At 36.5% G+C, this 15,174-nt stretch overlaps 1 protein-coding gene across 3 annotated transcripts in view; it reads left to right on the top strand.

The window, feature by feature from the left end:
• The window catches only part of LOC139967459 (uncharacterized), a 69,047-nt gene that overhangs the window by 47,971 nt on the left and 5,902 nt on the right, over positions 1-15,174 (top strand). For 2 of the 3 annotated variants that reach the window (XM_071971306.1, XM_071971305.1), the window contains 7 exons: positions 5,237-5,402; positions 5,913-6,077; positions 7,007-7,120; positions 8,913-9,159; positions 11,410-11,645; positions 13,126-13,227; positions 14,857-14,988. In XM_071971306.1, coding sequence (XP_071827407.1) covers positions 5,237-5,402; positions 5,913-6,077; positions 7,007-7,120; positions 8,913-9,159; positions 11,410-11,645; positions 13,126-13,227; positions 14,857-14,988 — 1,162 coding nt within the window. The remainder of the gene's footprint in view (positions 1-5,236; positions 5,403-5,912; positions 6,078-7,006; positions 7,121-8,912; positions 9,160-11,409; positions 11,646-13,125; positions 13,228-14,856; positions 14,989-15,174) is intronic. The other variant, XM_071971307.1, reaches the window with a different exon arrangement.

Genomic DNA, 15,174 nt, shown 5'->3' with positions numbered 1-15,174 from the left:
TATAGTGACAATTTCTTTAATATATCTCTACAAATAATTTACTATTAAGTGACACCAGTCACATCAAAATTTCAGGAGGCAAAGTGTAGGCACTGATATATGCCATCTCCCCCCCCCCCCCCCATATCTCTCTATCTCTCTCTCGCTACCACTGAGGTTTCCTACCCAAAGGCTCTGCCCTAAAATCTATTTTGACCATAAGAATGCAAACTAGGCCTACTCCACAGGTATATGACTGGTTGCATCCAGCTTACGTCACTACACTTTTATGTTTTGAGTGCAAACTTAGAGAAAAGTAAAACAACGAGAAGGTGTCATCAATCTCGTTTGAAGTTTAACGACACGTGGCATTATACAAATAAATATGAACATGTTATTTTAAGAAATTTCTATAAGCACTGCCGGGTTGGGGCCCTAATGTCTGTCACGCAGGTTCAAATCTGTTATGTTTATAGTGCTTCTCTGTCACGTACCCGTTTGAACAAGTAGGTCACTTGCATGGCCCGTTGCCATGTGCCAAGAAAAAGATGTGCTAGTATCGAAGCAGGAAATTCTTAACTTATAATTCTTAAGTTATATGTTATATAAAGCAATGTGGTTAGTTACATTAACTAGTTTATTCCATACCAACAGTGTCACAGCTCACAGAGATGTTATTATTCTTCACATCTTGAAACTATAGCATCCTCATCCTCCCCAACCCCTCACCCCCCCCAATCCCACCAAAAAAAAATTATATTTTAAAATATCCCCATTTACTTCTGCCCACGCATTTCCCTCGAAAACAAAAAATGAATAATGAATCAATTCATTTGATCTAGAGATGGAAGATTTTTTAATTTTTCAGCAATCAATTTAAGTCACCTGACTTTCCCTTTAAAACAGTCAACTAGACAGCAGGCTACTAGTAGGGTTGTTCAATAGAATTAACATGTACAAGTATATATAACTAGAGTACTCTATATTAAAGAGACTATGCTATCATGACCCCCAAATAGCTAGATATGTGAAATCAGTTAATTACATACTATGCTATAAATACTAAATCTTGGTGATCATTCCTCAGCTGGCAATGTTGAAAAGTAGAAAATAAATTAATTTAATGATATTCGTAGCCTTGGGAGAGCCTTCTGTTTGTCAAGTCTTTCTTTAGTGACACAGCATCCTGTCATTGTTCCTTTAAGTGAGCGAAACAGTTGCTACGGGGATGCTAAGGCAGCGAGGTGATGCCCAGCTTCTCTGGTAGGAACATGCCAGGGTGCAGGCTAGAAATAAACTCATTTGAAAAAGTTCTCAAAGAAAGGGTCATTGCCTCATCTTTTCCACTTCCTGTTTTAGACAAAGACATTTAATAACTCTTTTGGATATCTTTCCAAGAAAATGAGAATAACCAAATTTTCTTTCCAATCTATGGATATATGTTTATTATATCCTTTGATATTTTTCAACTCTTAGGGGTTGTTTTAATAATATGGTATATAAATAGATTTTCAGTATGTTTGATATCATCTTCATGGCTATGAGGAATAACTATTCTCTGGACGGCATAGTCTCGTCCATATGTTGGTATGCCGGCTTTTATTTCGGTTCTGGAAGAAACAGCTTATCAACTGGCTGTTATCATGTTTTAAGCCTATGTTGGTTGCTAATTAAAATCATTATTTCAAAATATTCTTCCCTACATATGTCGAATAGAGGATTAAAGACAGAGGAGAGAGGTTTTCTTACGAGTGATTGGTTTCGTAGGTAATCAGGGCAAGGAAGCATATTGAGTCGTGGATAAGATGTTGTACGTATAGCTCCTTATTTTATCTAATAGATTTCTTTGAACTTCAGCATGTTTTAGACTAGACATTTTTTTCGGGATCAACCTATAGTGAAATGAATATTAAGCTTACATATTAATTTTAACCAATCAAAACTCTTTTAATCCAGCTCTTATTTGGGGTTATATTCATACATATTTTACTAATCAAAGATTCCTTTACATGTGCATTTAATAGCAAAGCTCAATGTTATACTACCAAACCTCTACCAGGGTAACTTTTTAAGTATTTCTGCTGGTTATACCAGTCAGACAATCAGGCCTTCCTTTTTTTGTTAGGGGGTGAAGAATGAGCCTGTTGGGCAGGGTATAGGCATGATGATGATTAATGAACAGCTTAGGTAAAATCATTAGAGCAATTTCTGTAAGTTATTGCTCATTCTGATTCCCTCCTCCCCCCCCACCCCAAACTCCCAACACCATCCACCAAACACTACAGTTTTGTTACATTTAAATATTCCTTTAAAGAAACTTGTAATAATTGCATCTTCTACAGTTTCTTTTCTTCCAGTATTGGTAAAAATTTCCAAGAAAAGGGATACTTTAAATACAATATTTAAATTTTCTGCCATTTAATTATCTGTGCCATGAATAGACTCACCACATTTCCATAAAAGAATTATATGCAGCTGCCATTTTGAAAATTGCTGTAACCCATTTTCGAGATCAGTATTGATACAAACAGACAGTTATATTAGATGCAATATAATACTCTATAATTATAAGCCTTCATTTCTGACACCCCTCCCCCCCCCCCTGCAAAATGAAATCGATAATGTTTAACCAACCAGTTTGAAACATTCAACTTTTTAATCTTCAAGTGACATCTGGAGGATCAAATTCTGAGGACCATTTTTTTTTAATCATTATTCTTTATCATATTTGATTTTTCTGGCCTTTAATTATCTGTGCCATGAAAAGACTCACCATATTTCTATAAGAGATTATATAGAGCTGCCATTTTGATTAATGCTGTAACCCATTTTCGAGATCAGTATTGATACAAACAGACAGTTATATTAGATGCAATATAATACTCTATAATTATAAGCCTTCATTTCTGACACCCCTCCCCCCCCCCCCCGCAAAATGAAATCGATAATGTTTAACCAACCAGTTTGAAACATTCAACTTTTTAATCTTCAAGTGACATCTGGAGGATCAAATTCTGAGGACCATTTTTTTTTAATCATTATTCATTATTCTTTATCATATTTGATTTTTCTGGCCTTTAATTATCTGTGCCATGAAAAGACTCACCATATTTCTATAAGAGATTATATAGAGCTGCCATTTTGATTAATGCTGTAACCCATTTTCTAGATCAGTATTGATACAAACAGACAGTTATACAAGATGCAATATAATACTCTATAATTATAAGCCTTCATTTCTGACACCCCTTCCCCCCCCCCCCTCGGCAAAAAGAAATCGATAATGTTTAACCAACCAATTTGAAACATTAAACTTTTTAATCTTCAAGTGACATATGGAGGATCAAATTCTGAGGACCATATTTTTTTTTTAATCATCTTTCTTTTCACCGTTCGTATATATTGTCGAAGCAGGAACGTCTGAATTTTGATCTCGACAGCCTCTGATCACACTTGACATTTTCAAAAGCAAAACAAGTATTGATTTTTAACTGGCTTTGATGAGGCCATTAACAACTTCCCAGGTACATTTGACCTGATTCCTGATATCTCACCCCTCTATCCATTCCGTTCTCACGCTGCGAGAGAGGAGATCGTATTAGTCGTTTCCGTGGACCACGGAATTCCAGCCCTACTGTGAAGGACATGACCTGTCTAGTTTATCAGTTTTTGTTTTTTCGTTTTCTTTTTCTTCTTCTTCGTCATCCTTATACCGGCTTCCTGGGAGATGAAACAAATAAATTTCTTTTCTATTGGATACCCTCCCTCCTGGATCCCAGCTCTTTCTTTCCCTTCTATTGTCTTCATAATTTTTATACAATATTTGTCTGTATCTTTCTTCTAAGTATAATGTGTAATATGTCAGTATTCATTGACTGACTTACCTTTATATATAGATCCCAGGTTTTCTTGGTATTTCAAATATACTTGAAAAAAAAAAAATTAGCCTGAATAATTCCCAGAAGTACTTATTAGACAGACCAACATGTTAAACGTTTGCCCCGGAGCAATTTCTACTCTATTTTTTTTTTTTTTGGTATTGACCGCAGTATCCTATATTAATTTTCCAAGATTGTTTGTCCGTCAAGGGGTTTTGGGCATGGGGTGCTGCAAATGACTGTGGTAGGACTCTGGCTAAATAAAATTTTGCAAAGCAATTAACAAAAAAATTCCAATTGGGAAGTAATTTGTCATGAATTCACAAGGTTAAAGCAACTATAAATTTAAACTGCTTAAACTTATTTTTTGAGATGTCAAAAATTCTGTCTTGCTGTTAGTTTGGCTCTAGGGTGAAATCAGCATCTGTGAGGTTTGGACTGATAGTTAAAAACACGATTCCGGTCATGTCCCACTGCTGGAAGAATTGTTAAAGATCCTAAAAGGTGCCCCATAATAAACTTGAAATTATGACAACTGGTCAATTAAAGAGTGATATGAATTATCAAGTTTCTGGTTCACTGTTAGAGGTGTCTATGAATCGACCACAAAAGAACCATGAGTTTAAAAATCTGTTATTGATTTCATTAATACACACAATTTATACAAACTCAACACATCCTGTTTGGAATGTTTATTTTTTATGTGTGGAACAAAAATTAAATATTATGCAGACAAAGCGAAATATTTGACAGGATTAGCCCCCCCCCCCCCATGACATTCACACAACTGTGCATTTACAAACTATTATCTCCAAATTTAAATATTTACATTCATCTTACAAAAGGCCAACACGAGGATGTGGTTTGGACCTAAAGAAACAGAAAAATTTTCAGCAATTTTTGTTAAGCAATCAATGTCAGCCATGTGAATATGCCTTAATATGACAGGAATGTTATCAGGAATTGGTAAAAAGATTGCATTACAAAATTACCTCGTGGAACATATGTGTACGATTGCCCTCAAATATGCCAAGAAGTCAAATACTAATGGGCACTCATGTTCAATATTTAAAAAAAAAATTCTTTTCTTCCCTCCTGATACCATTTTTGACCATATTTGGACATTTAATGATGTAACCGAACACTCAGCAGTGTCTGGGAATAATTTGGAAAGGTCAGAACGTCTCAAAATATTCTTATGAAAATCTAAAACCATTTATAACCAAAACAATTTAGGGCTAGCATTGATGACCTATATTGTTTTCAAACACAAAAATTACAGCAAAAACTTTTAATTCATGAGAAACTTTGCTCTATATACACTTATGATCTGATTACATAGATTTGTACATCTTTCTTTTTTACTCTTCTTCTCACAGGACGACATGGCTGGGGTAGGTAAAGACTGTCCGTACCACTCTGAAAATGAAAGATCTTGCCTGGGTCAAGGCGTTATCTCGTCAAGCTGCTGTCAAGACTCTGCGAGTAACGAAGCCTGTTCATACTCTCCCGAAATAACTGGTGTCCTTTGTTGCAAAGTTCCAGGTAAGATTAGGTTCAAACTCTAAAATAAACTTTCTGGAGGAAAACAGTGGAGGGAAGAAGTGTTTCCCATGAAAACTGGATATCTGTCCCATATTCCATCAAGGGTGGAGAGAATTTATACGATTTTATACATCCCACCGAAAAAATTTAGATGGAGTGGGCTTGGTGTTGAGGGCAAACTTGTCACTACTAGCCTGCTGTTACCTATAGCAAGATGATGGTAAACTGTGTGTAAACCTTCTCTATCATTCTTCTTCCAACCCCCCCCCCCCCCTCTGTAAGGCCAAATTGCCTGTTCCCCTTTGACGCTAACTGTAGAGTCTTTGTTACCATGATTTTTACCAAGTAATTAAAGGATCTTCGAGGCCCTAGCATTTAAAACATCATCTGAGAGCCAGGAGCAGAAAAAGATGTGTCAAAGTTTGATCGCAGGACTCCCCTTGTTGTGTTAATACGTTGAGAGGAAAAGCTATGTTACCCATTGAAATTTCCCTTTTCATCTCCTTGCAGAGAAACCACCAGTGATTACTCAGAGATTTCCAACACGATTGAAGGTCACACCAGGTCAAAACTGGACCTTAAGCTGTCCAGCAATAGGGAGTCCTCACCCTATGGTTAATTGGTTGAAAGACGGCCGAACACTTCATCAGTCCGACAGAATTTTCATAGAAAGAGGTAGATACAATTACTTTAAAAAAAGCTTGTTAAAAAAGCTTCCTTTTTTTTCATTCTGACCATTGAGCAAACAGGATAATCTCTTTTAAAAGTAACTTCATGTATAGCAAGAAAACAGAAAGCAAGAGTGCATGGTGTTTCGATTACAAAGCAAACTCTCTCAATTTGTCATATTAGGAGAGCAAAAGAGTGGGGGGCAGTATCTATGTTTTTATTGATGACATGTCAAATGAGCTAGTTCTCTCTGGGATTATGTTCAATGGGAGTAATTAGGGATTGTCATCAATAAAGTTAATTATAAATAACAGTACCTGCTGGGTTTTATCCCTTGAGTACTACTCTTTGTGCTTTATGCATTTCCTACCAAATGCTCATGATATTCACTTAATAAACATTAATTAATGAAACGGTGCAACGTTCATTAAATACAATACAATGTATTTTTCTCACGGGAAAATGGTGCAAACAGCTGGTAATTTAGGAGCAATGAACTGACTATAATAACAGCTGCTTGCCGGAGTCTAATTTACAAACAAGGCTAGGCTTCGGTTAATGTACCACTGTATCTATATGCAAGTGTTGTAGGTCAACTAGTTAATTGTGACTTGTCTTATGAAAGTAACAGATTCTGGTTCGAATATGAAACATTAGATTTGACACTGCTGTTAATGTGCAGTCCAAATATAGCTATAACTGTTTTAATTGTCCTTACTTGCATGTCAGATGTGAGACTTTACATGCATGCATTGCCAGACACAATCAACCATTTCAAGGACAGCTAGGTTTGCATGTGATGGTTGCTATGGAAATAGAGATGTTAATATGTAACAAAAACAGCACAACAATTTACACATCAATTTACTGTAAATACATTAATATGCTAATCCTATATACCTTTGTTTTATTCTTCCCTAAATTGCCATTCATAGAGACGCTGCGTATTCAAAATGTCATCACTGACGACGCCGGTGAATATTCGTGTCTGGCCGCTAACACTGCTGGTTACGCAAGGGAAGACGTCATCCTCACTATTTCTCATCTAGGTAAAATATGAAGACATTAATGTCTCTTGTACCCCTTCTATCCCAACATAGATCCACTACGGAATGCACATTCGTGTCTGTCGGCCAACTTTGAAACATATCGAGCACATAGCACACGTTATTGTTGAATTTATATTCAAAAAATAAAAATAGTCTACAGTTAGCGGGACATCGATAAATTTTGTTTTCTCCAGGTACATTCACCTATGGCAAAGTTTTGACAAATATCCTATTAATATTCTACTACAAGCTCATACAGAAGCCAAAATCTAATTAAGCTTCTCTCATCATGACCAACTGTCCACAATTAGGCCTCCAGCCTTATCCAGATTGACCTTGGAAGAACCAAGGGAACCAAATTAGATACATGGTTACTATTAAAGTAACACCTTTAAGCTATAGAGCACACTTTATTAAAGCTAGGCTATACCTTTGATAGGGAGAAAACATAACAGTGTGTATATGGAAAGCTTCTTTACACCTTACTAATTTCAATGTATTGCATAACTTAAAATGTATGACTACATTTTCCAACTTGAATCTTTGGGGGCGTCTTTGTCATCTTTGAGAAAAGTATCTAGGCTAGAATAATTAAGTCTGTCATAGCCTGGTGAGCGCTGCAGCTTCCAAAAGTAAACTGAAAAGTCAGTAATGTAAACAGGCATGTTGATCCTGGAGCACAGCTGAGGTTCAACGGCTATTTTCATGAGGCGGTTGGAGGAACATTCCAATTCCAGCGTTTTGATTTTAATTAATTGTAAAGGAAAATGAATGTTAGAAATTTTAACGGATCACTTGGTTTCATGAATAATTCTCTACACAATTAATAAATATATATATATATATATATATATATATATATATATATATATATATCTATATATATCTATATCTATATATATATTTATATATATCTATATATACATATCTATCTATATATATATATATATATATATATATATCTATATATACATATATATATATATATATATATTTATATATACATATATATATATATATATTTATATATATATATATATATATATATATATATATATATATATATGTATGTATATGTGTGTACATATATACAATAATGCAGTATAAAGAAGCTGGTAACCAAGGAGGTCCCCAATGGCCAACACTATTTTTAACACAACTTCTAGTCTACAATAATTATTTCTGTCATAGCCTGCAGTGCTGAGCCATGTAGCTTCGGCATTTGCTTAGCGCTTCTAAAATATAAAAGTTGAATATTTATAAGCTCTTATGAGGTTCCTACCTCGCTTCCACTCTTACTTAAATTCAAACTATTTTTTAACTGGACCATTTGAAGATCACTTTAAAGAATACCACATAACCAACTGATCAAGGAATTAGCTTTCTATATATATACCACATAACCCTGAAATGCCTTGGAGAATACACCAGAACTATTTGATGATACCCAAAAAAGTAGCCTTATTAGAAATGTTTATACAAGAATGCCAAAACTGCCTTCTTAAAATCACCTGTTGGTCATTAAAAGCAATTCTAGTGTTGAGGTGCCCCAAACCCTGCTGCCTCTCTACCACCCCTCCCTCTTTTTAAAAGTTTCCTATGTTTCTGAAGGATGAGGGGAGGATGTAGGAGGGCATGTACAGTATATAGAGCTAAAACAAGACTCAGCTTATTGTAATCCTTCTGGTAAAACATGACAGGAAATATACAGTAAATTGCAATATTTGTTGTTAGCATTTTCCTTCAAAATTTGCATTTTATTTCCCCTTTTTTGGGATTTCAACCTTTACAGAGACAAAAGTAGATGTTGGATGCATGGATGGCACAGTTGACGGTCTGGCCCATCTGAAAGATGTGGCAGCTTGCGGGGGCTCATGGAAGGGTCATGTTAGCAAGGGTAAGGTCCATTGTGCGCCCGGCTGGCGTGTCTGTAGCCATGTGGATTGGATCCTCCTCAAAGCAGTGTCTTGGTTCGATGCGACGGGAATCAACGGATGTTACGCTTACGATGCAGCAGTCAACGGTGGAAAGTGTACAAGGTTGGTTGTAACTTCACAGAGAATTTTTTAAGTGGTTCGCCTGGGTGAAGGGGTGGGTGGTATGATGCAATTTGCAGTAGTGAACGTTGGTGGTAGTTTCACAGAGAAGATGTTTTACAGGTGGTGGGATGGGAGAAAGGGTGAAAGAGCATTATTGAGACTAACCAAAGCATTCAGTAATTTCACTATGCATGTTTTCATCCACCTTAGATTAATTTGGCTGAGATGGATATAGTTTTCAGTTATGATGTGATGAAAACATAAGCAATGTCACAATGTGACAAATTTGAATATTCGTTTGCTAATTATAGATTCAGATTTACAATTCCAATTTTCCAATAATTACATATCTTTTTGTGTAAATGTGATTGATAGGCAGAGCACATGATACAGTGATTTCACAGTATACTATAAACAAAGGTGTGTGTCTTGATAACACTACAAAGGCTAGGCTTGCTAACCTATCTGTACTGACCATATATATGTAACAACTAGAGGGAATATAGTACAAATATGCCAAAATACCAAAACATGGCAAAAATGCCCACTAATAGCCTAGCCATACTGCCAGTCCAGTCATAAACAGATGATGGAGACAAGGTTTTGCTAGCAGGCAATATTGTGACAAAAGTAATTGAATCATCAAACGAGATCAACTGACCTATGTTTTCCATCTTTGAAGGTTTCTCCTTCAGCTTTCTCCCCACTGCACCCCACCCCAAAACCCTATCCCATTCATCCTGCGTACCTACTACACTGTCAAGTTTGAAAAGTGTCAGTCTCCTGACGCACGTTCGTTGAAAAGTCAACAAATACTGCAATATTGGCAAACACAAAGCAAAATGTAAGAAGAATATTAGCGTTAGACGATATCTAGGAAAATAATCCGTCCTGTAACAATTCAAAAGAGTGAGGTTTCCTACGTGTGTGGCCGGGTGCTTGGCATCAGACCCTTCTTCCCTGTCACAGAGAGAATGGTGCTAATTAAAATTCCTACCTCCACCAGTTGGTATCAATTGTGGTTCATTAAGTACGAGATCTTATGCAATACGTCAGCCAAAGCAAAACCTAAGAGGAAGATAACCAACGTGCTGTTCATTGTTTGGTACTGAAGACTTACACACGCTCCTTTTTATTCAGTAATTCATAACCTGTGAACCGTTGAAATCTAAAGGTACCTTGCTCATTTAATTGCTAGGCTATTGAGAATATGGCCTCTGTCGTGACATTTTTTTCACAGCTAGATGACTTCCACAAGAAGAAAGTGTTCTATAAGTACTGTGTAACACGTAAAAGGGACTAGATTTGGTGACAACAAAATTGCTAGATGTGCTGCTAACATGGTCACAAATTTTCAAAACTTTCCACACAAAAAAGAAGCTTTTATACAATGTTGGTTAATCTATTTGCATGGTAGTCTTAGCGTTACTTTACTCCTCACTTCCCTGTCTTCTCACAATGCCTGCATTCTCACTGTACGATGTCTATATTGTAACCGTTTTGGACCACCCACTCTCAGTGACTTGCTCATTCAGGTCTATCTCCCTCTCTCTCTGTCCTCCTCATTCTACCATTCAAAGAGTCTAGAACAGATAAGAACTTAAGGATGAGTCTAGTGCAATTCCACCTCAGAAAATCCTAACTAGCTTTGAAGTATTTTTTTAGACTGTTTTGGACGTATCTATTTGCACATTATACTTATTAATTTTTTGACTTGACCTTTATACAACATAAACTGCACTATAGCAAGTCAGTATTGAATTTTGGTAATAACAAGCAAATTTTGCTACTTTATTTTTACACTAAACCGTCCCTCTAACCAGGTTTTTTTTGTGTTTGGTCAGCATCTTCAACGAACCTATATATATCTATAGTGTTATACACAAATTAAAATTGCAATTCGAGGAAAATAAATCGAGACATTTTAAAAATGAAGGGAAGCAGAGGGTAATAAGGAATCCATCCGAGTCTAAAACATTTCATCACCTGGACACTTTTCATACAAGTATGAAACATTGATTAGTAAAATCTGACAAACTGGAAATTTTTATATTTAATAAAATAAAATCATGACGGGTCAAGCTAATGACCTACACAATTGTAACTATCGAGTCGACTTAAAAACTGGTTATTCTCTGCGGTCTACTTTCCCCTCCCCCCATTCCTCCGTCCATTCCTCCCCTCATCTCTACCATCCTACCCGCTATGCACTCTTGTCTTGACATACTGTTGCGTTCTTGCGTTCTACAGTTGTGTGGAAGATAGTAATCAGAGCATGGGTGGGATCGGCAGACACTGCTCCAAGAGACGGCGCCGCCAATCCTCCTGCATCGCAGAGGGCCGCATCGACGTCTATAACCCACTACGGGAAGGGGGTCACCCCTCTTGCGACTACCAGGAGGGCCTTATCTCAGGAGTGCTATGTTGCAGGATACCCCAATTAAACCCACCAACTTCGGGAAAGAGGAGGAAACCAGGCAAGCCGGGTAAGAGACGTATAGAGAGGTCATATTAAGTATCTATTGGTATGTCCATTAGGTATGTCCAAAAGAGGTTTTAAAAACATTTAGCAAATTCTAAGTAAACGTAGGCCTTTACTTTGTCACTTTATGTTGGAAGGGTGTTTAAAAATGGTATCTAATTAGAAAATTACACCCAATTCAACATGAAAGGTTGTTTTATGTCAGTCTATGGCAATGTATAGATAATATTTGCATGCCACCACTGTGACGGTTTCCTGAAGGGGATATATATGTGTTCTTCATAAGCAGACAATTGCGACTAAAAACCCACAACCTAATAAACGCTACAGGTAAAAGCAACAGCTGATTCTCATGCAGCCTGTAAAGAATGTCAAATAAGAATCGCCAATTGCCAAGGAAGTTGAAATGATCTGCTTGTAGATATATGATAATTATACTGGTATTGAGTACTGAAATTGCTCTATGCACTTGATATCAGGTGCTGGGGGAGCCGGGATGGGGGGTAGAGGGAGAGGAACAAGGGAGGGGTGCAGTAAGAGATGTTCCCACTACTGCTCAGTATGATATGTTCAGTTAACAAGAGTACCAAACACATGGATTCATGTATGCAAACAAGAAAAGTCAAATTTCTTTTCCATAACCTCATTCAGAATAATTTATGATAGTTGTATATTTGACAAACAAAGAAAGTTGGATTATTATGGGGTTTTCTTTCTATTCATTTTTGGCCATTTTGTTGTACCATTTTAAGAGTTTTTTATATTAAATTGGGATATTTTTTGTAATAATTGTCCATGTCAATGATCAGTGTATATTAATAACTTTTTTTTTTTTGCATGTTTGTTAGATCTTAGATTTAATGAACTGTAGGTTTAGCCTAACACTGCATGCCAACAAAACTGTTGATAATTCTTGTTTATTGTAAAAAAAAAAAAACAGCAGGAGAAATACTAGTAACACAAAGAACAAATGCAACAAAATAGTACAGGTACCACAGAAAATAATTAAGGCCATATTTTGGGCAATAATTTAAGATAATTCATTTCTTTACCAATCGCCCACCCTTCCTCTTCAGTTTATCCAAAAGTGTGTGTCAAAAAAGAAGAACTTGATATTTTAGCAGTATAGTCAGTTCTTTTCTTTACATCACCATCAAGTTGAAATTTTCTCTTTTCTCTTCAATAAGCCAAGAAAAAGATATTCCAGCCCATTGTATTTGTGGAAATTATGACAAGGGATTTTGAGGAATAATATCCCCATTTAACGAATTTTCCTTCAATTTAATAGAGTATCTATTTGCAGAAATGTACTAAAAAAATGTTGACATAAATGGTGAAACAAATCTGTTAACTGCATTTTTAACATCCTGCTTTTCGGAAAAGAGAAAAAAAAAACACAGAAGAAAATGCTATTAAAAACAATAGAAATTAACCTCTGTCTTTTGCATGCTTGTCTATTGTACTGTTGTCCTTTGTCTGTACAGGTAAAGTTAAATGTGTGCAGCCGTGTCTTAACAATGGAATTTGCGTCGGTCGAAACCACTGTGAGTGTCCGATTGGATACAAGGGAGCTACGTGCCAATTACGTAAGTTGCAATAAATATTGCTCGTTTATCTTTGTTTGACAGAAGAAAAAAAAATTGCATTGCAAAAAAGTTGGTTGCAGTTTCCACGGTAATGTCATACATACGGTCATCTCAATTTTTTCATCGCTTTCTGTGTAGTTATAACATCATAGCAAGCTAAACGTAGAGAAACAATAATGTGTTGTTGTGTTCCTCACACTGTGTCTAGAGTTTGCTTATCACTTTTTGTTTTAACTCACTGATGTTTTGGAAGTATTGTTCATTCCATCTTAGTACTCCTGTTAAGTAGCAAAATGAAGGAAATATTGAACGGAATCTGGCATCATGTATTACCCCCCTCCTTCTCCCCCTACCCCATGTCTTCAATACTGAGTGCATCATCAAGAACCGACTAGGTTTATACGAGGAACAAAGCCCTTTCCTAAATTGTAGATGCCTCTCAAACTCAGAATTCCTGGCTATAGAGCCTGACTTTGTGGATCACATTGGACCATTTGATCATAGAAAAGTCATGAAAAATTATTTTGAAACTGAAAGTGAAGAGAACAGGTTGGACCTGGATCATTTGGATAAATACCTTGCTGTAATGGTTCATGTTGACATTTTGTTTTCATAGGAAATTGCACATCTTGAAGAAGTCAAAGTATGAGCAATAGTTGCATTTTTTTGGGGGGCTTTTGCATGGTACATAAATTTCTTGCTGATAAAGCACTTCAAATTATTCACCTTGTTTGAAGTGGAGTTCCTTCCGAGACTGTCCCTTCTGAGAATATACTATTTGCTTAATTTATGGAATTATTGCTCAGGAAGCTCCTTGAGAGATGAACACAAGGAAGCTTTGTAAGTTGGTGACTGGTAGGGCGAGGGTGGGGGGACAAGGAGGGGTACAACAAGACAGAATGTGTGTCTCTATGTGTGTGGCCATGCTTCAATATAGGCTTGACCATTAAGGTTTCTTTTTTTTGATTTAAGGATTGAATAATTCTCCCCACCCCCACCCCTGTATGTACTGCCACTTTGAAAAGAACCTGTGATAACTTACATCAAAGGCTGGGGACAGATATAAGAAACTATTAGAATGGCCCTGTCAGTATAAAATAACAACTCTAAATTTTATTTGCAAATGTGAACTCTAGAAAATGAAACACTCACTATTGGCAACTAGTAGGAGTCTAAACCTTGTTAGCCTGCTTTGTTCGAAAGGACCCTCCCAGTTATTAGAGGCAATGGGGTATATCAATTGAATTATAGGATGCTAGATGTGCTTAATATTTGGCCACAAAGCTTACAACAATTTGATACACTTTTAGCATTTCTCTTGCAGTTTTGGAATAAATTATATTGCCATGGATATTCGTAGCCTTGCGTGTGCCAAATGTTGTTACAGTGACAGGACTTGAATAGACCATTTCTTGACTGAATTTTGGGACCATGAAGCAATGTTATCATCATCCACAATGTTATCATCAGTCCCGTTGAAGGGAGGGGGGTGTGGGAAGGAGGAGGGTTAGAGGTTGAATGAGTGCAGGTGGGGTGCATAGGGTCAATATTCTTACATTTTCCTTTCCTTGGCCCTCTTGGCACTCCATGTCTCTCACACTGACATGGTTGTCTTTATTGCTATTGCAGCCATCTGTGACCCACCATGCATGAGAGGAAGTTACTGTCTTGAGCCTGGTGTCTGTGCCTGCGAGCCTGGACGAGAGGCCAAGTGTGCCCTGAGGGAGGAAGCTGTAGCAATCTCGTTGGCCAAACTTGAGCGTGAGTAGATTTGCCAAGAAAAGAAGAAGAGTTTGAACTTAACTTAAAAGATGGATTTTAACAGAAAAAATAAGGGAAGAGGACAGGAAAATACCTGATCGATTCCTAGAAAAGAAATATGAATATGCATATTTGTTAATAAAAATAAACAATTTGCTTGTGGAATATTCATTATAAAAGAATATG

The sequence above is a fragment of the Apostichopus japonicus genome, chromosome 5 (assembly GCF_037975245.1).
Source record: "Apostichopus japonicus isolate 1M-3 chromosome 5, ASM3797524v1, whole genome shotgun sequence".
Lineage (NCBI taxonomy): Eukaryota > Metazoa > Echinodermata > Holothuroidea > Aspidochirotida > Stichopodidae > Apostichopus > Apostichopus japonicus.
Note: the sequence above shows the minus strand (reverse complement) of the source record. Positions and strands in the feature narration are given on the sequence as shown.